Source organism: Pungitius pungitius, chromosome 6 (genome assembly GCF_949316345.1).
Source record: "Pungitius pungitius chromosome 6, fPunPun2.1, whole genome shotgun sequence".
In the NCBI taxonomy this organism is placed as follows: domain Eukaryota; kingdom Metazoa; phylum Chordata; class Actinopteri; order Perciformes; family Gasterosteidae; genus Pungitius; species Pungitius pungitius.
This window is the reverse complement of record NC_084905.1, coordinates 22,078,774-22,106,317: the sequence shown is the minus strand read 5'-3', so window position 1 is coordinate 22,106,317 and position 27,544 is coordinate 22,078,774. Positions and strand designations below refer to the sequence as shown.

Here is a 27,544-nt window from a genome sequence, read left to right as displayed (position 1 = left end):
AAATCCTTTTTTCGTTTTGGGTAACTGACATTTATAAAAAATCATAATGGGATATTGCCCCAGAGAAGGATTGGTGCATCTTGGAGGATCAACCGTGCTATTCATCCTTCCTGCATTGGTAAAGGCACAAGTGAGTTGAATTTGAATGTAACAGAGAATTGGAGGGTGGATGCACTAAAAAGGGTAAACAAATCTACACCCTGTGCCAGACTGTCAGTTTAAGGTTGTCCACAGGATGCCCTGAAGTAGACAAAAATGCCCTCAGAGGCTGTAATAAGTTTCATGTCAGTGTGACCACTGAATGAGACACATCTGCTCATCTTTACTGACTCATCCGGCCTTCTCTCCCGTCAAAAAGGTGGAACCCTGCATTAGCATGGCTAATAAGTGCTAAAAGCAAAGCAATTAACATCAAATTAAATTCATCATCATTCTTGACAATGCCATCATAACTCAAGTGAACGCGCCTTGTGTTTCTGCATAAGCCCCAGGGTTCACTTCTCTGAAACAACCAGTGGGGACAATGCCCCCACTACTACCTCCGCGGTAGTGCACTCAAGACTTGGCGGGTGGGATTTGAACCCACTGGCGGTGCGCACAGAGGCTTTTGGCACCCTGCACTCACCCCTACACTACCAGTCCTGGTCACATTTTGGCAACTTTGATTCTCCTATTTAACCTTGAGCATGTGAGCTAAACCTCAAAACTCTTTTTAAATGCTATTTCCACATCTGGGCTTGAACCCACAACCTTCAAGTGCAGTGCAGGGGCTTATGTCAGCAGCTCTTCCGCTGTGCTACTTCACCACACACTAACCATCCTTTGTTTGTTGTATTTAACCTTGAGACTGCTACTCAAACCTCAAAACTCATTCAAAGCAGAAGTGATGTCTGCATGAAGGGGCGTGAACCCACAACCTCAGACAGCAGGTTGGAGCCTGCAGCCCTTCAGTTGTTCCCTTGTGCTATTCAAGCACATGCCTCATTGTGTCCGTTTCTCATATTAGACCTTGGGATTCAAACCTCAAAACAAACCTCAAAGTTTACAGTTTGAAGCCCTGACTGCAACCAAACCCTCCTTCTGAGAGAGCAGGTTTGAACTGAGGATCCTCCACACTTCAGCCTTCCTGCTATCTCCCTGCACTGTTCCACCACACACCTGTTGATGCTTTTGAATCCAACCTCGATTCTCATAGATTCTCAGGCTGGAATCCACAACACAACACACTTGTCTGCTGGAATTGGTTGAACAAAAATAAAAATCCATGTGAAAAAAATTACTTCTCTCCGTTCTCAGGTCAAATATTTAGGCAATCAAAATGCGATTAATTTCAATTAATTAATTACAAAGCCTCTAATTAATTAGATTAATATTTTTAATCGAGTCCCGGCCCTAATTACTACTGAATACTAATACTAGGATGGATGTAATAGTGAGTGGTTTGAGAACAATAAGAGGAAGAAGAATTCATAGACGTTGATGATAATCACAGTAAATATTTAATAAATGCTATTACTTCATCAGCATGTTATATTAAGTGTCTTAACAGGTGTCTTATCTGCATTTATCCAGTTGTTCTTAATCTTTTACGTTAAAGTAAAAATTAAAATGTAGATAAGTTTAGAAAAAAGTGTGACATATTTGTCCAAATCAGCGGATATGACGTCACGGTTTTCCCTCATATGTTAACTAGCACGAAAGTTGAGTTCCGGTGGGAATGATGCTTATTCTAGTTCACAAACTAATATTTGTCTTTCCTGCTTCGTTTATAAAGTTATGTATTATTTTTCTGTTTAAATTGTAGCTTCTACCAAATTAAAATGGCGCAGTTGTGTTTTACGTCTTAAACTGAAACCCTGCTTCCGGTTTTTCTTCACGCGACGGACGACCCGTCACTTCCGGTCGCAGCTCCGCAGTGTGGCACATGGCCTCCCCGGCTCAGGAGAGCACTCTGGTCGGTCTGTGTGACGGAGAGATCGACCCCCGGCGACACCGCTGCTCCTTCCTGACCAACAAGGTGGGGGGTCTGCCGGACTGGCCGCCCCACGTCTGCCCTCCGCCCCCCCGCTGTGCTCGCTGCGGAGCCCCGCTGACTCACGTGGTACAAGTGTACTGCCCCCTGGGGGGCTCGCCCTACCACCGGAACCTCCACCTGTTCGCGTGCCCGCGCGCGGCGTGCAGCGGCCGCGCGGACGGATGGAAGGTGCTCCGCTCCCAGAGTCTGGAGGAGGCTCCGAGCAGACCGGACCCGGCTCAGGAGGCCCCTCGGCCGGCCACGGATTGGTGTGACTCCGCCGATGACTGGGGGGTGGAGGAGGAGGAGGAAGGATGGGGAGCAGGTGGAGGTGTGGAGGAGGCAGCGGCTCCTCAGACACACGGTGAGCAACATAAATACTATAAATGTATTTAAATCAAAGCCGCCTACAACAGGCATCACTTTTATTTGTTTCAACCCGAATCAGAAACGTCTGTAAATGTTTGCTTTAAAGATTCTGTAGTTTCCTATTATTCAAATACTTGAAGTACTTTCTGCGAGTATTTCTATTCTGTATTTTCGTTTACAACATACAAATATTTTATTAATTCATTGTTCATTAATGTTAAATTAATGTTTTTCATAATTATATATAAACTATAAATTAAGTCAACTTCTTTGGCCTTTCCCCCCCCACAGAAGACCCCCTCGACCTCGAAGTCAGCCGCCTTCAGGATCTCTGTCTGGCCCCGCCCCCCCGGCCAGAGGCCCCGCCCTCCCAGCCGGAGGCCCCCGTCCTGCGGGCATACTTCGTCTGCGTGGTGGAGGAGTCGGACCTGTGCGGCGAGGAGGACGCCGACCTGCGCCGCGCCCAGCGGCTGCTGAGGGAGTACGAGAAGAGGGAGGGGGGGGTGACGACGGCGGGCGACGCCCAGGACGGCGGCGAGGAGAAGTACGAGAAGACGAGAGCCCGACACGGAGACGCCGTCTTCTCCGGGTTCATGAAGAGGATCTCGCTCTGTCCCCAGCAGGTCCTGCGTTACTGTCGCGGCGGGCAGCCGCTCTGCGTCTCCTCGCCGCCCGGCGCCGCGCCGCCGCCTTGCCCCTCCTGCGGGGGGGGCCGGACCTTTGAGCTGCAGCTGATGCCGGCGCTGGTGGCTCTGCTGCGCTGGACGGACGGCGGCGGCGGCGAGGCGGAGCCGGAGTTCGGGACGGTGCTGGTCTACACCTGCCAGAGCAGCTGCTGGGCCGGGTCGGTGCTGGAGGAGTTCTGCTCGGTCCAGAACGACCCGGACCAGCAGCTCTTCAACTGACAGCAGCTTCTGATGGGGGGGGGGCTGGTTCCATACAGGGTCACATGTTATACTGTGTTTTTTCTTCACAGAGACACATTGGAGATGGAAGTAAAATATTGTATTTTTATGTAATAAAACTGGTTATTATTTCAATGTGCTGTTTCTCTCTCACTCTATTTTCATAAACCCGAGGGGGGGGGCAGAAAAGGTTGTGATCGGACCGGATCCAAAGTATCAAAAATAGATTCATCAGCTAATAATAATTTACGCAGTGATGTCATCGTTTGTTTCTGTTTACGTAGAAACAGACTTTCAGCCCTTGGGTGGTTTTTTATTTTAACGCTGAAAATATGAAGCGTCTTTGGTTTGCAGGTTGGAGGTGATGAGTCATCGGAGGCTTCTGATTGGCTGTTCAGGCACTTGAGGTTGGGCGAACCAGGAAGAGCCTCCACAGGCTCATGTGGACGACTGGCGGTCCCAGTCGTGCTGCTGGTACCGGTCCACATGGTCCAGCTGGACGCCGATGTCTCTGCCGATGATCTCGCTCACTGCAACGCAAACCACAGGAAGGAGATTATTGGTGACGTAGCGGTAACCGTGGGTTACGGCCTTCGGGTTCGTTCTGGAGCGTCTTCCTCAGGACCAGAAGACGTGTTCGAAAGCTTTGATGAAGACGTTAAAAAAATAAAACTGGATAGACACCAAATAGACAAATAGACACATCTTCAGACTCCTGTTTGTGTGAAAGATGAACCAACAATCATCTCGTCACCAGATCAGGCTGCAGAGGTCAAAGTCAACTTGAGAGGGGGGGGGGGGCAGAGACGACAGCTGACTAATTACACCCACCTGCATCTTACAGACAGCAACAAGCAGGCTATTAATAACACACACACATTGGGACACTTCCCAGAGTGCATTGCAGGGGAAAGTCTTCCACTCTAAAAGTGGTTTGACCTGTTTTTTTAACCTGTAAACAGAAATGTTTTATTACATCAGTACAAACAACTTAAACAAAAGTACACAAAGAATGTTGAAACAATGCATTCATGTGTTCATCACTTCAGAGGCGGAGCTTGTTTTGATCGATATTAACGAGCCTCTCACCGTCGTCCAGTGTGATCTCCTGGAGGCCCGAGGAGCCCACAGCGGGAGGCTGGTCCGGCTCCTGCTTCACGCCGGGCCCCCCCCCCAAGCCGGGGACCCGAGGCTCCTTCCGGGGGTTTCCCCTCTGAGGCTCACCGGAGGAGGTCGGAGGGGGGGGGCTGAAGATATGAGGGGGGGCAGAGAAGATCTGTAGGGGTACTGAGGAGGTCTGAGGAGGCAGGGAGGAGGAGTGAGGAAACACTGAGGGAGGGTGTGCGTGATGCTGACGAGGCAGGCTCTGAGAAGGAGGCCCACAATGCACTCGGAGGTCACAGGGGTCGTAGTAAACCACGTTGGGGCTGTGGTCCGGGTCCCAGCGCTCCTGTTTGACTCCGCCAGGGGGGGGGGGGCAGCGTCTGACCCCGGGCAGGAAGGTCAAGCTCTGCGTCAGACTTCTTCTTCTATTCCCGTTGGAGACGTAGAACTGGACCTGGACCGGGTCGGCGGTGTCCTTGTTGTACGGAGGAACCTCGACCACGATGCTGGACTGAGTCACAGAAGAAGGGGGGGGGGGAACTTTAATGTTACTTCACAACATCCGTATCCACGGAAACACAGCCACATTTACAGCAATGTTGTATTAATGTGAACTGTCCCTCATCAAATAACCCAATAAATAAAATAATATGAAAATGACTCTACTTCTGTGTAGTGACCAGCAGGGGGCGACTCCTCTGCTCCCATAGACGTCTATGAGGAAATGACTCTACTTCTCAGTAAGCATTGTAAGGTTCATGAGTTCATGGTCTCTGTGCGTCCTTATGACATCACTTCCTGGTTAGAGCCTCGTGGAGGACAGACGTGTGAAACAGATCTTGTGACATTGCAACATGTGATCGATGAAAAAGAAGAACTGACATGAGCTCCATCAAGAGGAAATGTACTCAGTGAAGGGCCTCTTAGTCACCATCTTAAGTGACATTCAAAAATAGTAAATATCTGACCCAGAATGCACTGGGAGCTTCCTCCATACCTGCAGTACAGTGCGAGTAAAGACAGCTGCCTTCAACCTTCTTTAAACAGCAGAACAATCCAACACAGAGCGCTGCGACTGTAGTCCTAGTACTGTAGTACTAGGACTACAGTACTAGGACTACAGTACTTTGTGTTTTGGGCCTGTTCTGGTCTCTAAAGGCATCATCATGCTGCTCAGTGACCATGGACGGCAGAGTGGAAGTAGATTTGTCCTCTAGTGGGTTCAGTGTGTTCCTCCCTCTACACACACGTGTTTACACACACACACACGTGTGTGGATACAACATGTGTGACTGCGGGCCCCAGCAGGAGACTCCTCAGTGAACACACACACACTCCCATGATGCTTTGTTCTGCTTCTACGTACTGCAGCGCTCTTCTCCAGCACCACCCGACCCTCCGCCTCCCACAGCGAGCGTCCATCTGAGGGGACAAAGAGGACGTCAGCTGGACTGACCCCTGACGTGAAGACGTCGGAGGCAAAGTCCCCTCACCGGGTCCCTTCTCCAGGAACACCACCCTGGACTGCGGCGAGACGTTGGAGCCTCTGATGAGAAGCTCCGCCCCTCCGTCCGCCGAGCAGCTGTGGGGACTGAAGCTGTCCACGGCAGGAAGCTCCTGGCCCGAGCGCTGGGCTGAGGAGAGGAAGCATCAGTCAGCCCCCAGGAGGGACAGGAGGGGGGGACGGGGGGACGGGGGGGGGACTCACAGCACTCCACCGGGGAGGACGCGGCCTGCAGCCACAGCGCCCGGCCGTCGGGCCGCGGGACGCCGACCCTGAACACCACACGGACCCTGGTGTTCTTCCGGCCCACGTCCATCTCGCCCTTCTTCAGCTCGATGTCGGCGTTGCGCAGCTTCAGGATGCCGGCGCAGTCGATGCTGGGGGGGGGGGGGGGATGGGGGGGACACACCCATTAAACTGCAGCGACGCTCCAGGAGAAGCCGACGCGGAGGCCAACCCCCCCGAGTGTTACCTGGCGGCCATGTTGTTCTCCGGGAGCAGAGGGATCTCCAGGACCTTGGTGCCCTCCATGAGGCGCTCGTGGCAGGCGCTGGTGACCGTCTTCCCCGTCACGCGGTGCGCCCGGTAGAAGGAGTGAGGCCGCAGGACGCGCTCCTCCGCCGTGCCGATGAACAGCAGCAGGCTGAGCGGCTGCTCGCCGCCTCCGATCAGCTGGGAACGCAGAAGGGGGGGGGGGGGTCGAGCACACCTGTCAATCAGCGTTAGGCCCCGCCCTAAAGCATTGAAGAAGACTTCTATGATGAGGTCTATTTATTAGTGATTGCGTGGTGGTCCGATTCTGTTGTTGTTGTTGTTATAATCATTCTTCATTATAATCATTCCATTATTTTAGGAGACAATACCAATAAATATTAATAAACAATGACAATAAACAACAGTAAATAAACAAATACAATTAACATGAATAAAAAACGACGAACAAATAATAAATGATAATAACATGATAAATACAAATGATATTATGAATGAAAGCATCTGGCCATGTGACACAGTGAGGACACCTGCTGAGCCTCAGAATAGCCCCCCGGTGTCGGGTACCCGGCGCCTCGGGGGGCTCTGAACGACGGCCCCAAAGACGCAGCCAGGAGGCAAAGTATCGAATAACAAAGTGAACGCTGCATCACCAGAATGTGTCCCCCCCCCCCCCAAAGTCAGGAACAACATCCAAACCCCGTAGAGACCGATGTGTCTGTCAGCCTACTTTGACGACAGGATGTCCTGAAGTAGCCGCCTTGATGGACCCCCTGCTGCCCTCCGTCTCGTAGTGCGCCCGGTGGAAGGACCTGGGCTGGACCTCCACCTTCAGCTCACACTGCTCGTACTGGTCGGGCAGCGGCCAGTCCAGGGGGGGGGGGGACGAGGTCCTGAAACACAGACGCAAAGATCCGACATCTTAACAACATGAGCCATGCTAGCTGTTTCCAGCAGTTGTGCTAAGCTAAGCTACTGAACCACCAGATATGAGAGTTGGAGTCTAGAATGTTCCACTTGGTTTGGATTTAAGCACTAAATGAATGAACAGATGAACCTTCTGAAACGAGACCGACCTGAACAGAGGAGGGTTCCCGGGTTTGGGTTTGTTCCAGCTGAAGTGGGAGGGAACCTGAAGGAAGAGATCAGCCAGGCCGCCACGTTCCTGCACCTCCACGCCGGGGGAGTCCAGGACCGGCTCCAGGCCCGCGTCTCCCTGACCCGCCTGCAGGCCCAGCTGGGCCCCCAACGTCCTCCTGGTCTTGGACGGGACGTCCAGCTCCTGGTAGCCGGACATCAGGAGGGACCCCAGTGCGCCGCCGGGACTCCCCGCCCAGGTGTCGTCCGTCACGCTTCCCGGGGGGGAGGCGCCCGGCGTCGGGCCGGGGGAGTGGTGGGGGGAGGGGGAGGGGGAGCGGGCGTGGCGGTCGGCGCCAGAGTGGCGTCTCTTCCCGCAGGGCGAAGTGGGCCTGGACGACGGCCTGCGGAGGAAGTTGCTCGGCATTAGCGGGACTTGGTTGAATGAATAGAAGGTTCTGATCACACGTACCGGGAGGCGGGCCGGCGGCCCAGCCAGCTCTCCTCGGTGACGCTGGCGCGGGGGGAGTGGCAGGGCGACTGGTGGGGCGACAGCACCGGACTGAAAGCAGAGGGATGCTGGTACTTCTGCTGCCACAGCTCCACCCCGAAGGCCCCGCCCCCGCAGCCCGGCGACCCCAGGGGCGACCCCAGGGCGAGGCGAGCGGCGTCTCGAAGCTCCACCTCCACGTCGTCGCAGGCGTGCGAGAAGGACTCGCAGGAGGAGAGGTCGGACATCCAGCTCCTGGAGGAGAGGCTGCTGCAGGGACTCCGGCACAGCGCCGGGTCCCGGTAGCAGGGGTCAAGTGGAAGGTAGAGCTGGCCCCTGGACCAGGAGGCCTCGGGGTAACCCCCTTCTGCCCCGTCCCCCGCCAAAGCTCCCGGGCCGGTGCCGGGCTCCACATGGCCGTGGGGCGCGATGGAGGTGATCTGAATGCTCGGGCAGTCAAAGGTTCTGGGGTTCCCCTGGGCGCCGTACTGGGGCCCCTGAAACTGGCAGTCGGCGGGCTGGTAGAAGAAACATTGTGGCTCGTGGCTGACGAGCTGCTCCACCAGAGCGGAGGAGGGCGGGGTCCTGGCGTTGAGATCCAGTCCTGGGGGGGGCGGGACATGAACTCACATGAAAATCAGACCATTTGCATTTGCCAACGCGGTGGTTCTGATTTTATTGCTCCTCCGTCAGCATCAAATCCTAAAATGCAGAGGAACTCATCCCCAACTGGAATGCTACATCCAACGTGTGGCTATCCGTTAGCTTGTTTTGTAACATTTTGTAATGACATAAGGTCAAAGGTGGAAACTTTAAAGGGGGCATGTTGTGGGAATTCGGTTAATGTTTACCGACCCAAACAGCTGTGGAGATTTGTGATGGTTCTTGTACGTCAGGCTTGAGTCTCTGAGGAGCTTCCTGAACATTCTCTCCTCACTATGAAATGAGAGTCTCCCCCCCCCCACCCCCCCCCCCTTCACTCACTCTACCAAAACAAACCTTTGAGTGACCATCATGACGAGAATATTTATTATATTTAGATGTATATTAATTAGTTTGTTCACACACTCCAGTGAGTTCATTCACACAGCTGCACACCACGGGCCGGCTATTATTACCCACAATGCACCTCCAAGGATTTCATGCAAAATGAAAGGCGCCAAAGAGACAGTGGTGATGTGCTTCAGTAGCTCCACCTGCTGATTGGGGGAGGGGGGGGGGGCAATACCACCTGGGTTCTCTCTTTCTCTATCAGACAAATGAGTAAAAATGTAAAAAAAAATGTTGAGTTGTGGACACAAAAATTAATTAATATTTAATCCCCAAAATGGAGATGATTAATGGACAATGGAGATGATTAATGGTTTGCAGCTACAACTACATGTAAAAAAAGGTTTAATCCTAAAATAGCTGGTGCGCGAGCAACGGGAGCTGATCACGTGATTGACACGCAAAGAGCAGCGCGGATCGATAACTGATCGATGAAAGTTCTGTGAGTGTCCCCTGGGTTATTTGAAAAAACGAAAAACTAAATTTGACAGCAGACAGCTGGAAGTGTCACATCCTGCAAAAGGCCGACGAAATAACTTCCGGTTTTCAAAGTAAGATCCTGGGCTCCAACAACGAAAAGGGAAAGTGTGTCTTTCACAGATCTGATATGCACATAAAACATTATCATATTTTGTATAATTATAGAGATCCAGGTGATGACATTAGGGACACTCTTTTTTAAGAGAGTAATAAACACAGATAAACTTACACCTGATACACAAACTCATCACGCATGAGGCTATTTTATTTTAGTGTCAATCAAGGGTCATATCTAAAGGACAACCATAAATGGTCATGATTTGACCGTGGAAATGTAAACACGTTTATAAATTATCATAATATTGAAAAACAAGCTCAACCAGGTAGAACAGTAAAATCTGCACTTCTATTAAAAATAAGAAATAGTATTTAAATATAAACTGGACCGAGTTAGAAATAATGTATAAAATAAATGTATACATTATATATAACATGTATGAAGTTTAATAAATGAATCACATTGGACAGTAAATGCGGTTTTTATTGTGGTTAATCAAACGAAAAGAAGAAACGTCATATTAAAGAAAATCGATATGCTATAGTTTCCGGGTCTGTTTACGCACTGCGTCTTATTCTGAAGGGCCACACTCGCCCTAGCTTCCGGTGTGACGGTAGCTGGCTCTCGCTAGCTTGACGTTTCACGTTTCCCGACTAACGTCGCCAACAAACGACACGTAACGTAACGTTACCTGGCGCGTCCTCCTCAAACATCAGCCTGAAGTCCAGCTCCTCGGTGCCGTTCCCGGTGGACATTGAACCACCGGAGGACGAGCCGTTAAACCGACCTGTCTGTCTCACCAAACTGTCTCACTCACTTTCCATCCGACCGAAAGCAGAACTTGGTCTCAACCGGATGAGCGAGCGGACAGTCGACCGATTCCCGGTTCAAAGTAGTTTCCCGGCGTGGACTCGATCGGTGAAGGCGGTGGAACCGGGAAGTCCCATCACAGCGGGAACTTGTCTTCGGTTGACGGGAGTTTCTTTTTTTTTACTCTCCTCCAGGTTGATCCCCGTGCTGCGTTTACGGTCCCCTCGTAAAACGGTGACGTTACGCCTCATGTGACGTAAGAAAATCATAGAAAGCAAAAATGTACGGAAGCACTAAACAGACTAAATAAATACAAGAATTAAATGGCATGACCAGGTTTGAAATTCAAAAGTATTATTTTCTTGTTTTATCTTTTTTATTTTCACTTTATTTTTTGTGGTGCAGGACCATCATGTTATTTCATAAATGAAATTACTACTTCAAAGAATGCTGTTGAACCATTTTAAGGTAATACAATAAAATGATTGTAAATAATTTAAATTGTATTAACTCAACTTTATATTAACTGACCGTGGTCATAAAGCTAGTGACCGAATATTAGTCTCCATTATTTAAGTTATTTGCACATCATTCAGACTGAATGAGTACATTTTATTATAGTCTATAATCTATTCTGGTTATTAACGTTACTTCTTACGTCTGTTTTTGCACTTCCTGTTACGACAAGTTTCCTGTAAAGTTTATCAGAATACAATATATTAACTTAATAAATGAACCAGGGTAACTTTGTATTTACTAGTGTAGTTTGTCTCGAGACTGACGGCTCTGCTTGTCATTTCCTCAGTGCCAGTGAAGGCACCATTTGCCAGCCCGGCGATGACGTCAGTAGTGGGCGTCAACCTCTCAAGTTCAAGTCAGGACTTTTTTTCTTCAGAGCAGTGATGGAAGTATTTACATATTCCAATGTAGTAAAAGTACTACTACACAGTAAAACGTTCATCAGTATAACCAACACATTGTAGTACTATTTCATATTCTTATGTATTCATATTAATGTAAAAGATGACACTGTTTCAGTTGGTGTTAATTAAACAATATTGGTTAATTAATACTGAAATAATTATTAGGCAACATTTAATACATATTAATGATTACTATCACATAAAAAAAAAAACGCAATTTCTGAACTAACTAAAGCTGTCAAATAGGATGAAAAAGACATTTTATTACTAAAGTAATACGACATAATGAGAAAATGAGGTGATATATTTAAATCCACACAGTTCTTTTTCATGCGTTTTAATGTTTGTATTTTAGACTTTTAACTTCCAAAAATCAAATTAAACCGTCTGTTCGCCTTTAAAACGAACGTGAGGATTTATAAGCGTAAAACTTATAAAACAGAAAAAAACTCGATCGATGTCAGTCCTCGAGTCCAATGAGGAAAAACTCCTTCTCTAAGGCACCAAAGTTCAGGAAGGCGTGAAATGATTAAGCTCCGCCTCCCAGTGGCGAACATTCACACCTGCACCTCGGCAGGTACCCAAATTATGTTGAAATAAAAAAGGAGGTGAGCAATAAAGGCGTGAAAATAAATAAAATAAAAACTGTATTTAGGCCGCCCACCTCGCCGCCGTGCGTGATGACGTCGCTCCACCCTCACCCAGTCACAAGGTGAAGCTCCTCCCCCTTCACCCAGTCACAAGGTGAAGCTCCTCCCCCTTCACCCAGTCACAAGGTGAAGCTCCTCCCCCTTCACCCAATCACAAGGCGAAGCTCCTCCCCCTTCATCCAGTCACAAGGCGAAGCTCCTCCCCCCGGTCACAAGGTGAAGCTCCTCCACCAACTAACTTTTTCCCATAAAAATCCCACAGAATTCATTTTTACTGAGAAGTTTCTCTTGATGCAAAGAAAATAAAAATAAAGAAGCTCCCGTTCACACGGAGACGCCTCGCTGGGCATCGAACACACGCCGCTTGTTGTTGCTGCCGTCCTCCTCCACCTCCTCCCCCCCCCCGGCCTGGCCGCCCCGCCCCTCCCTCTTCCTCTTGCACACCAGGCCCGAGTCTTCCTCCCCGATTCGACCCTCTGGGACGCCGCGCACTCGAAGGAAGACGACTGCCGCCGCCTGCTCAGCGAACTTCTTCGACTTCTCCCTGTGAAGCAGTAGAAAGGGGAGGGGCTTCAGAGGGTGAAGGTGAGGAGGTGTGTGAGTGAGTGTGATTGTGTGTGTGTGAGTGTGTGTGTGCGTCTGACCACAGAGTCGATCTGTATCTTTTTCCCTCCACGGTGACGATGGACTGAAACGATCGATCCTGAGAACGTTGAACCTGAAAACATCACAACTCACTTCCTGTCAATCAAGAACACGTTTCACTGTTTTATTGTTTGAATGAGAACAAAAAGGAGAATCTCTCAGTCATCATTTTAACGGACTTTCTAATAATTCAGAGAAACAGATGTTATGGATCCATCAGGAGAAGGGGCGTGTGGGGGGGGGGGGCGTGTTTGCTTCTCACCGTCTCATAGAGCGGCTGCTGCAGCTTCTCCTTGCGGCTCCACTCCAGCAGGAACATCTTGGGGGTGATGTGGGGCGGATACTCCCGCCTGGAACCAAACTCCATGACATCACCATCATGCATTCATCACATGCACTTCATGGAGAAACTGATAAAAGGTTTAAGGACACGGTGCACGTATGTTTTTATGAACGGTTCTCCTCACCTCTCAAACCGGACCACCATGGTGGTGACGTCCCCGTCCATCACCAGGCGCTCCGCCGGCCCCCCGCCGTGCAGCGCGTCCCTCCTGGCCTGCAGCAGCTCCTGGGTCTGCTGGTAGAACTCCTGCAGCCCCAACGCCTCGCTGGACAAAGGAAAGGTTAAAAGAGGCCGAGGGCTGGACAGCGGCGCCCCGACACATCTGGAGATGAGAACCTGATGTCGGCGCTGGTCTGAGCCGCCTGCACCCGCCTCCCCAGAGGAGACTCCACCTTGTCCCTCAGCATCTGGCACAGGCAGTACTTGGTGTTGAAGGCGTGGTTGTTGTACCGGATCGCCTAAGAAACCACACTCAGCCGGTTGGACCTTATGAAACGGCTGATTAAATATGCAACGTTGTCATGGAAACGTGGACTGAAGGAGCTGAAGGCTCTACGCCCCCCCCCCCGTGGGCTCACGTGTTTGAGGTAGTCCTCCATGACGGTCTCCAGGGGGAGGGGCCCCGCCGCCCTGAACACGGAGGCGTTCCACATGGCAGCTCGAGCCAACATGACGGAGGAGGCGCCGCTGGTCCTCCGGAAGTCCTCGATGTCCTCGTTGGTCTTCACCAGGTCCAGAGAGCCTCCACTGGGGAGAGAAGGTGCTGGAACATCTCAGGTGTACTTCATACTCACAGTACATGTTCATAGTGTACGTCTCACTACAGGTGTGTGCAGGGGGGACAAGGAGGGGCTTAGGGGACACGGGGAGGGGCTTAGGGGACACGGGGAGGGGCTTAGGGGGGACGGGGAGGGGCTTAGGGGACGGGGAGGGGCTTAGTGGGGACAGGGAGGGGCTTAGGGGGGACAGGGAGGGGCTTAGGGGGGACAGGGAGGGGCTTAGGGGACAGGGAGGGGCTTAGGGGGGACGGGGAGGCTCACTTTGCGATGACGGGGATGGACACGGCTTCTGCGGCGGCTTGGATGAAGTCGAGGTGCAGCGGGTGTCGAGGTCGCTCCTCCTTCAGCCTGAAGATCATCAACCAGGAAGTGAACACATGAACACATGAAGACATGCACGATGAAAAGACGACACTAAACTACGTGTCAAAATATCTGCTCTGAACCTTTGATTATATTTATACACACACACACACACACACACACACACACACACAAACACATGTTTACCTGCCGTGGACAGCGACCGCAGCGACGCCCGTTTGCTCGATTCTCCGAACCAGACTGAGTGTGTCCTCCAACTGGGACCAGTCAGAGGACACGTGGGGGGGGGGGGGGGCAGTTCAAGAAAGAGACAAATACACTATTAAGAAGAATGAGATGATAAATCAGAAGCTCAAACTGGTTCAAAGTGTCATTTTAAAAAGCTTCCTGTTTGGCTGGAATCAACTTGATCAAAAGCTTCATGACTTCACAATAAAATAAAGAACGGATTCATCTGAACAGAAACAATAATAAAAATCTCACCGAGGGAAGGATTCGGATTTTACACGTGACGGGTATGGAGACTCCAGCCACCAGCTTCTGGAGGATCTACAGTAGAACATCAGCCAAAAGGTTCTTAGTGAACCGTCAGGAATAATCCATTTATGGGAGAGTTTTCTGAAGATAACTATTTGAGACAAAAGTGTGAAAACATCCTAAAAGAATTTTACTAATAGATTTGATACAGTTAGAGATATAGACGACATCCTCACCGCCTCGATCTTATCAGGATCCGACAGGAGAGCAGCTCCCATCCCGCCCTGCAAAGAGGTCAGAGGTCAGCCAGAGGGCAAAGGCTCTGTCAGAGGTCATCAAAAGAGGTCAGAGGTGGATTCGGACAGGGCACTGACCTTGGTGGAGTATTCTTTGGGACATCCCATGTTCACATCGATAGCAGCCACGTCGTGCTCCCTGCGGGACGCCGTGTCATTGACCAGATCAGCAATGCATCATGGGTAACAAAACGGCTCACTCCGTCAAACACACTGACGGCCTATTTTAAAGGCCACATTGTTTGATGGATACAAGTCAAATGATCATGTTCTGTCTTTGGAGGACATTGAACGCCTCGTTTTACTCAAACTGAAAAGCGGAAATCGATGAACCTAAAAAGTGAAATGACGTTTGCACGAATGAATAAACGGGCAGAGCGGTGGACTCACACGAGACGGGCCACCACCAGCGCTCGCTCCGGGTCAGCTGTTCCCTGCAGGAAGAAGAGGGGGGGGGGGTGAGAATCTGACGGCGACCTCTCATCCGACGGCAGCGGTCTCCGTCTCACCATCTGGAAGACGACTCGGTCCTTCTCCCTCTCGCAGGTCCTGAACATCACGCGCTCGTCTGGAGCCACGAAGTCCACCGTCTGCAGAACATCTGGACATCCATCAACATATGTTGAACATTCAGGGACTCCGATTGTTGTCACATGACTCAAGTGAGAAACTCATTTCCTTGATGGGATCATTTAATGCTAAACGGTTTATTTTGGGGGGAAATTATTCCTTGTGACATTAATCTTTAAATCAATTCATTTGCAAACTTGGTCTGGTTGTTTTTCGTCACATGGTGTGTTCAAGGACCGTTGGAAAGATGAAACCACCGTGAGTTCTTAGGGTGTTTTAAAGCATTAATAAAGCAGGAGGCCCCCTGGGTTCAAGCTTCGGGGGGGTACAGTATATTTGAATGCCAATATTTTTTAATCTGACTTTTAATTACTTCTTACATTACAGCCTCAGTTTTAAGATTGATTTAAACATGAATTATCCGTGCTGGTGATTTTATTAAACTCAATGTTGACATTACACCTCCAATAAATTGATTTACTGCTGTTTTTACCCCATTAACGCGCTTTGCTTTAATGACTACATTTAAGGAACTGTGGGATTGTTACTTGTACTGAAGTTCTTCTCACCGTTTACCACTCGCTGACATTTGGCCATTTTGATGTCGATCAACTCCTGAAACAAACAAAAACACAATTAATAACACATGTCTGTGGAGGAACATAATGACGTAGCATCGAAAAATTAGGACTTTCAAACATATATTAAGATGTAGAGTCTCAGAAAAATAAAGTAAATTATTCAGTAACTTTCCACCTCTGCAGCAGCTCCACTGGTCTTCAACCTTCCTACGTTCTCTAAACATTGGTGCTCACGTAGCATGCTGTGAATGGATGGGGTCCAGTCTCCATCCAGGACCTGGTGAAACCCTCCATCCCAACATCAAGCTGCTTGTTCCTCACTGAGAGCAAAACACTGGACTACATCTCCACTCTTTGCTGTCCTGCTGCTAGATGGTGGAAGGAGCTCTGTGATGACATCAGGACCACAGAGAGCCTTCACATCTTCACACTAAACACTAACACACTGTAGACCTTAAACTGGACTCATAATGGCTCTGATCTATAAACAGGTGGGGAGGTGCGGGGCCCCCCATCCTCACCTCGCAGTAGACCACATCAGCTCCGTAGTCCAGAGCCAGCAGCCTCATGGGCAGAGTCCCCACCCGGACCATCGGGGCCAGGGCGGTGATGCTGCTGAAGCTCAGCCGGCCTGCTGCGGCCATCGTGGAGCCTCAGGCTCGGTCCTCGGGCGGGACGCGTCGAGCCACGCTGCGGGGTTTGAGGGACACGAAGAGTGTTTGACCCGGAAAACCCGACACAGCGGACACAACGTGTGCTTCAGGACACGCTCGACCTCTAGAACTTCACTCAAACTTACATTCACATGTTCTTGTCATTTAATGGAGATTAACGACGTGCCCGCGTGCCGCAGTGAACCTTAAGGAGCTACGCTACTGTTAGCATTAGCTGCTCCAGAAACAGCGCGTTGTTAGCTTAGCGTGTTTTTGTGTGTGTGTGTGTGTGTGTGTGTGTGTGGACCAATGCTAACAACGTGTAACTTCGCTCTGGATCCACTCACCGGAACTTACGTTGAAGACACTCGCCACACTGGCCGTGACGTGCGGACAGCGCGGCGTGCTGCTTTGACTTCCGGTTTGGACGTTACGTCACGGCGACGTCACAGACCACTGACGCGTAGAGGAGCATGTTTATGTCCAGCAGGTGGAGGAAAGTCCTCGACATGAACAAGTCAAACAGTCTGATTGAATCTCATTTATTGAGCCGCTACAGTTATTTTACTCTAAAACATCGTGATGACGATGATGATGACGAAGATGATGACGAAGATGATGACGATTCATTAACGCCGGATGCTTCACAAAGACAACACGGTGTCACAGTATTTCTCTTAAAAGGTCATTTACAGCTTTATTAATGTCCTTCATGGTGGAGAAGTGGTCCTCTAAACTCCACCTGGAACCCGCCCGTCGCGACCAAAAATCAAATAAAGTGTTAAAAATAAAACAAAAATATATTTCCTTGTGAAGCAAAATAACAAATCATCAGTCGTACAATGCAGGTACTTGTACTCGGTTTGAGTACTTCCATCGGATGCTACTTGTACTTCTACACTACTTCATCTCGGAGGCACGTGTAGTACTTTTTACTCCACTGAATTTATTGAATAACTTCAGTTACTTTACAGATTCAGATTATTTAAACAAAGTAAATGATGGCATGTTATTAAAGATTAAACTACACTGCAGCATGTAAGTTCATGAAATAGCTTCAAAGGGAGCAGTACATTCATTATAATATTATATAATGCAGAAATTTAACTTGTAACATATTTCTTCTTCCACTTTTGAATGTTTCCTCTTCTGTATTCATTGTGATTTCTTGTTTAGTAGCTACAAAGTATTTAGTAAATATTGGCAGCAGCACAGTTTAGTGTGTTCTTGGTTACGTTTTCATTCAAACCATTATTCACAAATGCAACATCTGTAAACCTATAATCAGATCTGGTGAAACCAGAGAGTCAGGTTTGGGGATAACAGTAAGATTAGTAAGTTATGAAATAGCGATTCGATGCTAAACGGCTAGCGTTGAGGTTAACTTTCATTACATCATTGTTTCATACCACATGACATCATAAGAGAGAGCGTCAGACCACGTGGAAATATATCATAATATGTCATAATATATATATATATATCATACATAATAATATACATCATATATCATCATTTATCAGAGAGAATTTGTGCAAAATAAGTTTGGCGCATCTTCTTTTCTTTACAAAGAGAGAAGAAGAACCAACAAGCTCCTCAAGTACACAGTATATATATATATATATATAAAAAAATCAACATTCAAAAAAATCACAATCAACATTTCAACACACAAGGCTTCTGGTTACTTTGCAGATTTAGATTAAAAACACAAAAAATAAGAAACAAATAACCTAAATATAACGAACAAAAGTGACATTAATGTATCAAGAAATATAATGTGATGATAGGAGGCATTTTATTGTGAAATGGGCCAGTCTACATAATGAGTACTTTAAGTATACTTTGATGCTTCTTACTATAAAACCAGCCCTCAGTCTGCAGGATCCAGAGATCATCTTGTGGCACGATAACGACCTGTGACCTTTGACCTGTGATTCTCAGGAGTAAAAGCCAAGTCCAGTGTCATCTAGATGGATGTTTGAGTGGCATCCAAATCCATGGCTCTTTCTGAGAAGTTGTCCCCCATCTCCATCACAACGTGTGTCTCCGGAGGACGTCTGGCCTCAAATCCATGGAGGCGATTCCACAGGGAGACGGAGCCAGTGTGTCGTCTACGCCCAGCAGGAAGTACACAGAAGGTTAAAAGCAGCTTCCTCTCTGGTCCTCCTTCCAGCTCTAATCCCAACCTCTGCTTCCAGCAGGGTGCACGATGGGTGAATATTAGTGGCACTACAAGCATTCACTCCAGTCTTAATTCTTTTGGACAGGTGGGGGGGACGAGGAGCAAACATTCAGAGGAGCCATCACAGTTCTGTGGACTCCAAAAAGGGAATTAAAGTCATTTTAGGTCGGAGTAGTTGAAGGAGAAGAACATGAAGAGACGTTTCCACAGAGGGTGTCAGAGGGTCAAAGGTCAGACAGGAAGGTCCCAAATCCGGGAAGAAGTGTCCGTTACAGTGTTACATGTGACGGAACAAAACAATAAATGATCTTCACATATTGAGAGGAAAAGTTTTCTTAAGACTTGACGGACTAAGTGTCGGTCCGTTCTGAAGGATCGTCGATCACGATGGGGTCGATCTGAGGAAAGACCACGAAACACAACCTCTGGCCCACGAAGGTCATCCTCTCTGCAGGAGAACCAGGGTTATTCTTCCAATGATAGATATGATATATATGTACGACATACATGCACTCAGAGGCCTCTCTTTTAGCGACCCCTCCTTTTGGAAACTCACCAATGAACTTGTAGATGCACTTTGGTTTTTCTTTCCAATGGACGCCCAGGAAGTAGACGGGTACGCCGGTGAGCATGATGACCAAACCGACGCCACATACCACGGGCTCAGAGTAAAGACTGAAACCCAGCAGCAGCGCCCAGAACATCAGGTAGCACACAGGAACCAGCAGGTTCACCTGCAGGAAACAGGAGGTCTGAGGCTCATCCACAGAGCAAACCAAGGGGGGGAGTGACGTACCACCTGACTCGGAATGAGACATTTTAAGGTAAGCAAATAGAGAGCTGTCAATCAAACTGTCTACAGCAAGAGGGCGACGTCGTTGGGTCGGCAGAATGAACATCATGCTGCATTGAAGAAGACTTGAAACTAGAGACTGAGACCATGAACCCATGTTTACAATGTTTACTGAGGGAATAAATCAAGAGAGAAGTAGAGTCATTTCCTCATAGACGTCTATGGGAGCAGAGGAGCCGCCCCCTGCTGGTCACTACACAGAAGTAGAGTCATTTCCTCATAGACGTCTATGGGAGCAGAGGAGTCGCCCCCTGCTGGTCACTACACAGAAGTAGAGTCATTTCCTCATAGACGTCTATGGGAGCAGAGGAGTCGCCCCCTGCTGGTCACTACACAGAAGTAGAGTCATTTCCTCATAGACGTCTATGGGAGCAGAGGAGTCGCCCATTCGTACCTTGATCGGTCGGAACAGGTTGGGCTTCTTCCAGCGGTAGTACAGCAGGCCGGCGATGGTGACGCCGTACGACAGGTAGTTGATGAAAGAGACGTAGTTGATCAGGTTGTGTGTCTCTCCGATGCAGAGGATGACGATGGTGGCGGCGCACTGAAAAGAAAAAGAGATGTTAGAGCTCCGACATGAAGGAAAACACATGAAAAACTTCATATGTTCAATACATGTCTTGATGTTGCACTTGACAACCATGTAAGGGGGGGGTTGTACGTACGCAGACCAGCAGGGCGGGGATAGGGGTGCAGTTTTTATAGTGGATCATGGCCAGCAGGCTGGGCAGGTGACCCTCCCTGGCTCCAGAGAAACACAACCTGGGGGGTGGGATGGGTCGGTCAGCTGAGGCGCGCATAGAAGCGGGCGGGGGGGGGGCAGGGGGGCAGGAGGGGGGTCTCACCTGGAGGAAGTGAACAAGTAGCCGTTGATCCCCCCGAAGGTGGACAGAGCCACGGAGATGGGCATGACGACGGAGAACATCCCCAGCAGCTTCTCCCCGAAGGTCTGGGGGGCGGAGCCAGAGAGAGGTCCGATTACCACGACTATCGTTATCGTTGTTCATCTACTACATCCACTACAGGTGTTCTGACTGAGGCAAATCTGTAATCTGCGATGTTTAATTCCTAAAAATGGACACTTCATTAGTAATAAATAATTCGTAGCATTCATTCTGACTCGTGTGATACCGTCCCAAATTCTAAACATTTATATTTAATCTGTATCGATTTCCTTTTGTCTGATACTCTCATACTTCCTACGGTATGGTATATAAATGTGTGCATGCTGGTTGTAGTACTTCGGATGCCATGGACGTTCTCAGGTAGCATTCCACCCCTTGCTGCCCCCCCCCCCCCCATGCAGGAAGCAACTTCGTGTGCGTGAGTGAGAGGACACGCTACTCACTACAGCCACGGCGTTGGAGGACAGCAGCTCCTCGGGCGACATGGAGGAGAAGTAGGCGATGTTGGTGAGCGTGTACACAAAGGTCACCAATGGAATGGAGATGTAGATGGCCCGAGGTAGGTTCCTGACACACCATGCACAGGCGATACGGTCACAAACATGCACCAAGGTGGTAAGAAGCAGCGGCAAAACCTCCCCAATAACTAACATCAGGGACTTTCAGCAGAAAGTGGAGAAACAAGCATATGAACCCAAAATGTGGATCTCCTTCGACCGAGGGGCAAACCAACAAGAGGGGCGGGAAGATGTTGAAGATGGAGGAGCGTGAATATTCACCTTCTGGGTTCAACCACCTCCTCCGTGACGTAGTTGAGGAAGTTCCAGCCGCTGAAGGCGAAGGACGCCTGCAGGAAGGCCAGAGCGATCTGACCCACCGATGGCGTCCTCTCCATGGCGAAGGCCACCTGGGGGGTCAGCGCCTCGTAGTTCCCTGGAAGGTAAGCCATACTTTGAGTGTTATTTCTTTCTCCTTTGGGGGGCTTTTAGGTTCATAGGCTGAGGGACTTTACCGTTGCAGATCTGGACCAGGCCAACCATGATGATGAGGCCCAGGGCCATCAGCTTCCCCACCGTGAAGACGTCCTGGATCCTGGTGGCCATCCGGACGCTGGAGCAGTTCACCCAGGTCAGCAGCACTGAGCGGAGAAGGAGGACATCAGGCCGACCAGGAACAAAAATACGGACTCAAGCTCGAGTCAAATGCTCTGACAAGACACCAGAGAACGGTCTGGTACCTGACACGGCTAAATCAGAAGTCCAATTAGCTTAAGGGCTGTAAGCTAAAATGCTAGCTGTTGGTCGAGTACAATTTGGAAGCTCTATTGTGAACAGGAAGTGACCATATATGGACTGAGGAGGACGTAGAGACGCTGCCCGTCGGTTGTTAACATTGATTACTATAATTTAATGGGATCGGAGAGAGGCCTTAAAATCTACTATTAGTCAAGCTCCAAACACACTGGATGCTACATATCCAATAATGCTAATGCTAACTTCTTTTGCAGCTTCTTTTTATTAAACTCAAACATCCTGAAAAAGGCTGGCTTTTCTGTTATGAGCTTCTAATGATTTCTCAATATTTTTGTCTCAAAACCCCAACTGAGGAAACCCCGATGATGTCACCACATTATGACATCATCCGCGGTCGTTTTGACAAAGTCCCCTCGAGAGCGACGGAGGGCTTCGGCGAGGAGAAGCGAGCACAGGACTGTGCAGAGTGCTCCGGCCCCCCCCTCCTACGTCGGGGCCCCCCGGTGCTGCTGTCCTGCCGGCGGTGGGCGGCAGCGGCCGGTTGCCATGGGAGACAGGAATGTGGGAAACGGGTGAGCGAGGGCCGGGGGCGCGATTCTTCCACCTCGTCCATCATTGTCATCGGCTTTGCCCCGCTCGCCCCCGCCCCCCACCCCCCGACACAAAGACGAGCTGTCAGCTCCGCCGAACGGACTGCTTCCGTTGTGGAGAGAAAACAAAACTTTGCAGAGCCCCCCCCCCCCCCCCCCCCCCCGCCTTCAATGCCCCCCCACCACCCCTCACCCTGCCAACCTCAAGACGGCCGAGCAGAGCTCACGTTTCAGCTTCACAGCTCCAAGAATTAAGAAAAAAACGATGGGGTCAAAGGAGAGCAATCCCACGCCGACTGATGTGGACTCATGTGGACTCATGTGGACTGGTGCATCCTGCACCTGGGTTCCTGTCCCTTCTGGACCTCAGAGTCCTGATGCAGCTTTTCTGTTTCATACCATCTTTGCTGGGAACATGTAAATGTTTGAGGCGTGAAGAGAGAACGCAGCTTTAACACATGAAGCTTTAACTTCACTTTAATGAACCAGAGGTCGCCTCCTGCTCCATTTCCTACACAGATTATTGAGGAGCCAGTTCTGAAGGCATCAGAGAGGACGATCAGGATCCAGCACCTGCAGACTACCATCCTTCATGGACGATGCAGATCACTCCATGTGGATGTAGTAGATAAACCCTAGTTTATTCTATAATAAAGTAGAAGTATAAAATAGAATGCAAATACTCAAGTCATGTATAAGGACCTACAAAGTGCACTCGGCACAAAAGTACCAAAGTACCATAGTGGAGTACTTGGGTGGAGGCCCCGGATTCAGGACTCACGGAGGCAGGTGGCCGACAGCATCCGCGTGGCCATGTAGGGGGGGACGCAGTCGGGGAAGACGGGCTGCAGGACGTAGCTGGAGAAGGTGAGCGCGATGACGGCCAGCGTGGTCGGGTACATGATGAGGACGGCGCTCCACAGCAGCAGAAACCTGCAGGAGGGGGGGGGGGGGGCGGAGGGGGAGGTGTTCAGCGATCATATTTACTACTTCTGTAAGAGGCCCTCAGATCAGTGTCCCGTTTTAAGGGAGGTCTGTAGTGGACAAGTGAATCAATAAATCAAGCAATTCAATTACCAATTAAACAACAAAATACATGTGGAAACAAGTGGAGCCCAGACTGTGGCTAACTGCACAACTGTAAGACAAAATGACAGCGAAGCAGAGAGGGGAGGCTCTGGTGTTTATGGAGGACTCCATCCAGTCCGTCCTGGAGTCCAGGAGGACCTTCATGCAGGATTTGGAGGACTTCCCTCAAGGTTTTTCCTGCTTATCGTATTCTGGAACCGGACGGGACGATGAACCTAAAGACCAACGACCAACACAACAACTTCCTACGGCCAGCACGGACGCACGAAAACACGCCAAACCACTTCCTGATGGAATGTCAGGGGTCCTTCCCCCCACCCCCCCCCCCAACCGGTCGCTAGCCGAGCGTTAGCTTCACTTACCCCATCAGACCGCCGAATATCTCGGTGACGTAGGAGTAGTCCCCCCCCGACTTGGGGATGGTGACGCCCAGCTCGGCGTAGCACAGTGAGCCCAAGGCCGCAATGCAGCCCCCCAGGACCCAGACCACCAGCGCCAGGCCCACCGAGCCTGAGTGCTCCAGGACCCCCTTTGGAGAGATGAAGATCCCGGAGCCGATGATGTTCCCTGAGGAGAGGAGGAAGAAGGAGCCGAGAGGTGAATCATCTCTGCCTTCAAGCGTTTGTCCAGATACAACGTTAGCGCGTTAGCACGTTAGCATCGAGGCGATTCTTCTTGTCCAGGAACTGAGCAATCCGCCAAATAGCGGTTGAGACACAATGTTGTTATTCTTTCCTGTGTCGATGTTTTGGGTTTTTTGCATGTAAGCACAGAATTAATTCAGATTAGAGAAATCTAAAATAAATATTGATGTGACAAAATTATACAAATAAAGATATCGTCCATAGCATCAAGCAATGAATCCATGATATGCTACAAAATGTTGCTCTGGTTCTTTAAAGGTAAGTCAAAGCTCCATGTGTTGAAGTGTCATTCTGTGTAGTGACCAGCAGGGATATTTTATATCTGTTATAGTATTTATGGCGACTCCTCTGCTCCCATAGACGTCTATGAGGAAATGACTCTACTTCTGTGTAGTGACCAGCAGGGGGCGACTCCTCTGCTCCCATAGACGTCTATGAGGAAATGACTCTACTTCTGTGTAGTGACCAGCAGGGGGCGACTCCTCTGCTGCCATAGACGTCTGAGGAAATGACTCTACTTCTGTGTAGTGACCAGCAGGGGGCGACTCCTCTGCTCCCATAGACGTCTATGAGGAAATGACTCTACTTCTGTGTAGTGACCAGCAGGGGGCGACTCCTCTGCTCCCATAGACGTCTATGAGGAAATGACTCTACTTCTCTCTTGATTTATTCCCTCAGTAAACATTGTAAACATGAGTTTATGGTCTCAGTCTCTAGTTTCAAGTCTTCTTCAATGCAGCATGATGTGCATTTAGTGAATGATGGTCCATTTAGAGTCAAACAGACCATGAAGAAGGGATGCTTTGCTGATTGACAGGACAGTATAACACCCCCTTATTTACAGTCTTGACTTGTTGGACTCGTTGGATTTGACGTGGCAGCTACTTGTGACTTCTAACAAATACTTTAGCTCTGCGTATTTTTCAATTTCTGAACCAACCTCAGAGCAGGTGAGGACGACAATCGACATGAACCCAGAACCATCAACATTTCAGCTCAACAGGAGCCGGAGTGCATCACTCGCAGCGTGTCCAACATTCAACCAGCAGTGACCCGTTGGGAGACAATCCCCACGCCCCCCCTGTCCCCTGTGGGGCCATTAGAGCACAAAGGGCTCCACGGCAGAGCGGGTTGGAGAAGGAGGTGAAGGCCATCACTCAGGCCGGGAGCCTCAGTATGCAGCGTGGAGTACCAGCACATCCGACACATTCACACTACGGCGCTACCAGTAGCACGGCAGAGAGCAGCCAAGTGGCACAGGCCGGCGTTACATAACCCAACATAAATTACCCAGCCGGGGGGATCGGGGGGGGGGGGCAGAGGAGGGAAGTGAGCGACTCACCTTTCTGCGTCCTGAGACTATTGAAAACAAACAGATGGTGGTGTTGTGCAGTGTCGGATCGAGTGGCAGTAAAGATATTTGTTAGGTATCGATCGCGGAGGCAGGAAACACTAATGGGGGGGCGGGGGGGGGGGGGGGGCATTTGCAGTATTTATGAGTTTGCAAACTGGGTGTCAATGACAACTTTCCTCTTACTTTCTCCACACACAAATGTGTTTCCATGCTCACAGCTCTGGAAAGGAAAGATCCTAAATGTGTAACTCCAGAAGCTCAACACGACTCTTTTGTAACCCGGAAGCATTAAAACTCTTCAAGGTGGAGGCAGGAAACGACTCTGCACACAGGACCTTTCTCTTGTGATGAAGAAAACATCCGGCGACAGAGGGAGCCCAGTCGGCCAAAAGGTCACACCTGAAAGCCGAGGTCGGACCTCACAGAGGGAGGGGGGGGGGGGGGGGGGGGCTAAAGGCCTCCCAAGGCCCTGCAGGCAGATTTGAAATGATTCTTTGCTTCATCCTCTGAAAGAACAACGTAGAGTAGCCGAGTAGAAGAATGAGGACAACGAGAGAAGGTGTGTGAACTCATATTGATGAACTCGTGTTACATCTATGAGGATCATGGAGTCACAAAGGGTGAACGTCTGTGCGTCTTTGTGAAATCCTCAAGCAGTGACATGAGAGTGAACCTGGACAACAGGTCCACACCCCCCAGCGGGACGATGTCCGAGCTAATCAGACCCCACAGTTCATCCATTCATCCCCTCGGCCCCTCCCTGACTCTCATGTCCCCTCGTGGTATCAACAAGTACAACACAGTGTCCATTAAGGACATGGAGGACGAAAGGACAGAAGCCACATCTCAACCTTTTTCTGAACATATCAAACTAAATCCCCACGTTCCCAATCCTGTGACCTTTGGGGGGGTCAGAGAGGACCAGGAGGTCAATAGACAAACCTAAATGAGGAGCTCTCCTTTGGATGGGACCCCCTCTGGACCGAGGTGGTGGTGTCTCCTCCCACCGAGGTCCCTTTAGGAGACCTCTCTTTCTACTGCAGGGTCCCACAGGCTGACCCTCTCAGTCCTGGTTCTCCCGGGCCTCCCTCCTTCCAGTGGGTCCAGTTCTGCAGGCTGTCATCTGGGGCCACCGGAGTCCGATGAAGTGAGACGAGTTGATGGAGAAGATCAGGACTAATCTGAGCCTGCTTCAAGACCAATCCACAGCTCCTCTTAGTACTTGGAGTGTAAAACGTAGTGCAGGTTGGAAGGGTGAAGCTCTGAAAGGAGACTGCATGATGGAAAGCAGCAGTTTTTAGGACGTGGCCCCCGTTCCTGCATCCTGCACACATGCTGTGTGTGTTTAAACCTGGTCCTTCTGCTCCAGCAGACAATGTTCTTCTGCCTCACAGCAGACTGCTGCTGGACTTCACTTCATCGCCACGTAAGCACTTCTCCTTCAGGTGAACATGGAGGTCCTGAGGAGTTTGTGAGAGGAGCTTCAGCCTCACACTGATGTCATCCATCAGCTCCTGCACACACGCACAGCCACACGCACACGCACACACGTACGGACGAACGCACGCACACTTTGTTATTTAGCAGCTCTCTTGTGTTTTTTTCTTGCCTCACCTATGATGATGGCGCACGCGCTCAGCAGCCCGATCTCCTTCTTCAGAGTCACCCTGTCGGGGATCTCCTCCTTGTCCTCCTGCTTCTTCCTCCTCTTCTGGCCGTCCGTCACGGGGCCGTGCGCCCGGCTGCCGTTCTGTCCCTCCATGTCCGCCTGCCCGGGTCCGGTCCGGTCCGTCCAGTCCACTGTGTCCTCCCAGTCCCAGTGCTCCCAGTGCTCCCAGTGCTGCAGTCCGTATTCATGCAGGCTGAATGGGCTGCGCTTGCGCAACAACCTGCCGCTGTCCAGGGCAGAATGTTAAACAGCCTGCACCGCTGCGGTGCGTTCAGGGACCTCCTGCAGCTCCAGTGTTGATCCTGAGCTCCTGTGACTCACTTTGACCTTTGTGGTGCGATGCGGACTAAAGTACTAAAATGCAAACAAGTGTCCATCGATACAAATGAACTTAACCAGATGCAGAGC

General features: G+C 50.0%; 4 protein-coding genes across 9 annotated transcripts; 1 reads left to right on the top strand and 3 right to left on the bottom strand.

The window, feature by feature from the left end:
* Window positions 1–1,796: 1,796 nt before the first annotated feature.
* Window positions 1,797–3,423, top strand: pdcd2l (programmed cell death 2-like). The gene is made up of 2 exons (XM_037450993.2): window positions 1,797–2,378; window positions 2,675–3,423. The coding sequence occupies exons 1-2, from the start codon at window positions 1,925–1,927 to the stop codon at window positions 3,286–3,288; spliced, it is 1,068 nt and encodes a 355-aa protein (XP_037306890.2). The 5' UTR covers window positions 1,797–1,924; the 3' UTR covers window positions 3,289–3,423.
* Window positions 3,411–10,717, bottom strand: LOC119195760 (nuclear factor of activated T-cells, cytoplasmic 3-like). Of its 2 annotated transcripts, none has more exons than XM_037450985.2 (10): window positions 10,361–10,717; window positions 7,938–8,559; window positions 7,465–7,869; window positions 7,119–7,281; window positions 6,369–6,568; window positions 6,101–6,273; window positions 5,886–6,026; window positions 5,759–5,814; window positions 4,378–4,903; window positions 3,411–3,818 (listed from the first exon to the last, which is right to left on the bottom strand). In XM_037450985.2, the coding sequence occupies exons 1-10, from the start codon at window positions 10,365–10,367 to the stop codon at window positions 3,727–3,729; spliced, it is 2,385 nt and encodes a 794-aa protein (XP_037306882.2). In that variant the 5' UTR covers window positions 10,368–10,717; the 3' UTR covers window positions 3,411–3,726. The 2 variants fall into 2 exon arrangements, with proteins under 2 accessions (XP_037306882.2, XP_037306881.2); XM_037450984.2 differs by having other exon boundaries at window positions 10,235–10,716.
* Window positions 10,718–11,597: 880 nt separating this feature from the next.
* dus2 (dihydrouridine synthase 2) lies at window positions 11,598–18,216 on the bottom strand. Of its 5 annotated transcripts, none has more exons than XM_037450986.2 (16): window positions 16,942–18,216; window positions 16,463–16,631; window positions 15,930–15,975; window positions 15,300–15,391; window positions 15,181–15,224; window positions 14,869–14,929; window positions 14,731–14,778; window positions 14,501–14,566; window positions 14,204–14,274; window positions 13,955–14,041; window positions 13,493–13,661; window positions 13,251–13,372; window positions 13,039–13,179; window positions 12,834–12,921; window positions 12,571–12,644; window positions 11,598–12,470 (listed from the first exon to the last, which is right to left on the bottom strand). In XM_037450986.2, exons 2-16 carry the CDS (start codon window positions 16,583–16,585, stop codon window positions 12,251–12,253), a joined length of 1,452 nt encoding a protein of 483 aa, XP_037306883.2. In that variant the 5' UTR covers window positions 16,586–16,631; window positions 16,942–18,216; the 3' UTR covers window positions 11,598–12,250. The 5 variants fall into 5 exon arrangements, with proteins under 5 accessions (XP_037306883.2, XP_037306887.2, XP_037306886.2 ...); XM_037450990.2 differs by having other exon boundaries at window positions 16,952–18,216; XM_037450989.2 differs by lacking the exon at window positions 16,942–18,216 and adding an exon at window positions 16,741–16,934.
* Window positions 18,213–27,378, bottom strand: slc7a10b (solute carrier family 7 member 10b). Its single transcript, XM_037450992.2, has 11 exons — window positions 27,082–27,378; window positions 23,832–24,036; window positions 23,162–23,313; window positions 21,550–21,675; window positions 21,317–21,470; window positions 20,981–21,104; window positions 20,478–20,581; window positions 20,298–20,394; window positions 20,027–20,176; window positions 19,336–19,513; window positions 18,213–19,227 (listed from the first exon to the last, which is right to left on the bottom strand). Exons 1-11 carry the CDS (start codon window positions 27,227–27,229, stop codon window positions 19,130–19,132), a joined length of 1,536 nt encoding a protein of 511 aa, XP_037306889.1. The 5' UTR covers window positions 27,230–27,378; the 3' UTR covers window positions 18,213–19,129.
* Window positions 27,379–27,544: the final 166 nt, after the last annotated feature.

Bases quoted from the DNA above. Each gene is read 5' to 3' on its own strand.
- pdcd2l (XM_037450993.2), top strand. From the start codon at position 1,925: ATGGCCTCCCCGGCTCAGGAGAGCACTCTGGTCGGTCTGTGTGACGGA. The intron at 2,379-2,674 runs GTGAGCAACATA...CCCCCCCCACAG, and splicing joins AGCGGCTCCTCAGACACACG to AAGACCCCCTCGACCTCGAA.
- LOC119195760 (XM_037450984.2), bottom strand. From the start codon at position 10,298: ATGTCCACCGGGAACGGCACCGAGGAGCTGGACTTCAGGCTGATGTTT. The intron at 7,282-7,464 runs GTCGGTCTCGTT...TCTGTGTTTCAG, and splicing joins GGGAACCCTCCTCTGTTCAG to GACCTCGTCCCCCCCCCCCC. The intron at 3,819-4,377 runs GTGAGAGGCTCG...TTTGCGTTGCAG, and splicing joins GGAGATCACACTGGACGACG to TGAGCGAGATCATCGGCAGA.
- dus2 (XM_037450986.2), bottom strand. From the start codon at position 16,585: ATGGCCGCAGCAGGCCGGCTGAGCTTCAGCAGCATCACCGCCCTGGCC. The intron at 15,976-16,462 runs GTGAGGATGGGG...TGTTTGTTTCAG, and splicing joins CTGATGTGGTCTACTGCGAG to GAGTTGATCGACATCAAAAT. The intron at 15,392-15,929 runs GTGAGAAGAACT...ATGGATGTCCAG, and splicing joins ATGTCAGCGAGTGGTAAACG to ATGTTCTGCAGACGGTGGAC.
- slc7a10b (XM_037450992.2), bottom strand. From the start codon at position 27,229: ATGGAGGGACAGAACGGCAGCCGGGCGCACGGCCCCGTGACGGACGGC. The intron at 20,582-20,980 runs GTGAGTAGCGTG...TCCGCCCCCCAG, and splicing joins CCTCCAACGCCGTGGCTGTA to ACCTTCGGGGAGAAGCTGCT. The intron at 20,395-20,477 runs GTGAGACCCCCC...CCCACCCCCCAG, and splicing joins TACTTGTTCACTTCCTCCAG to GTTGTGTTTCTCTGGAGCCA.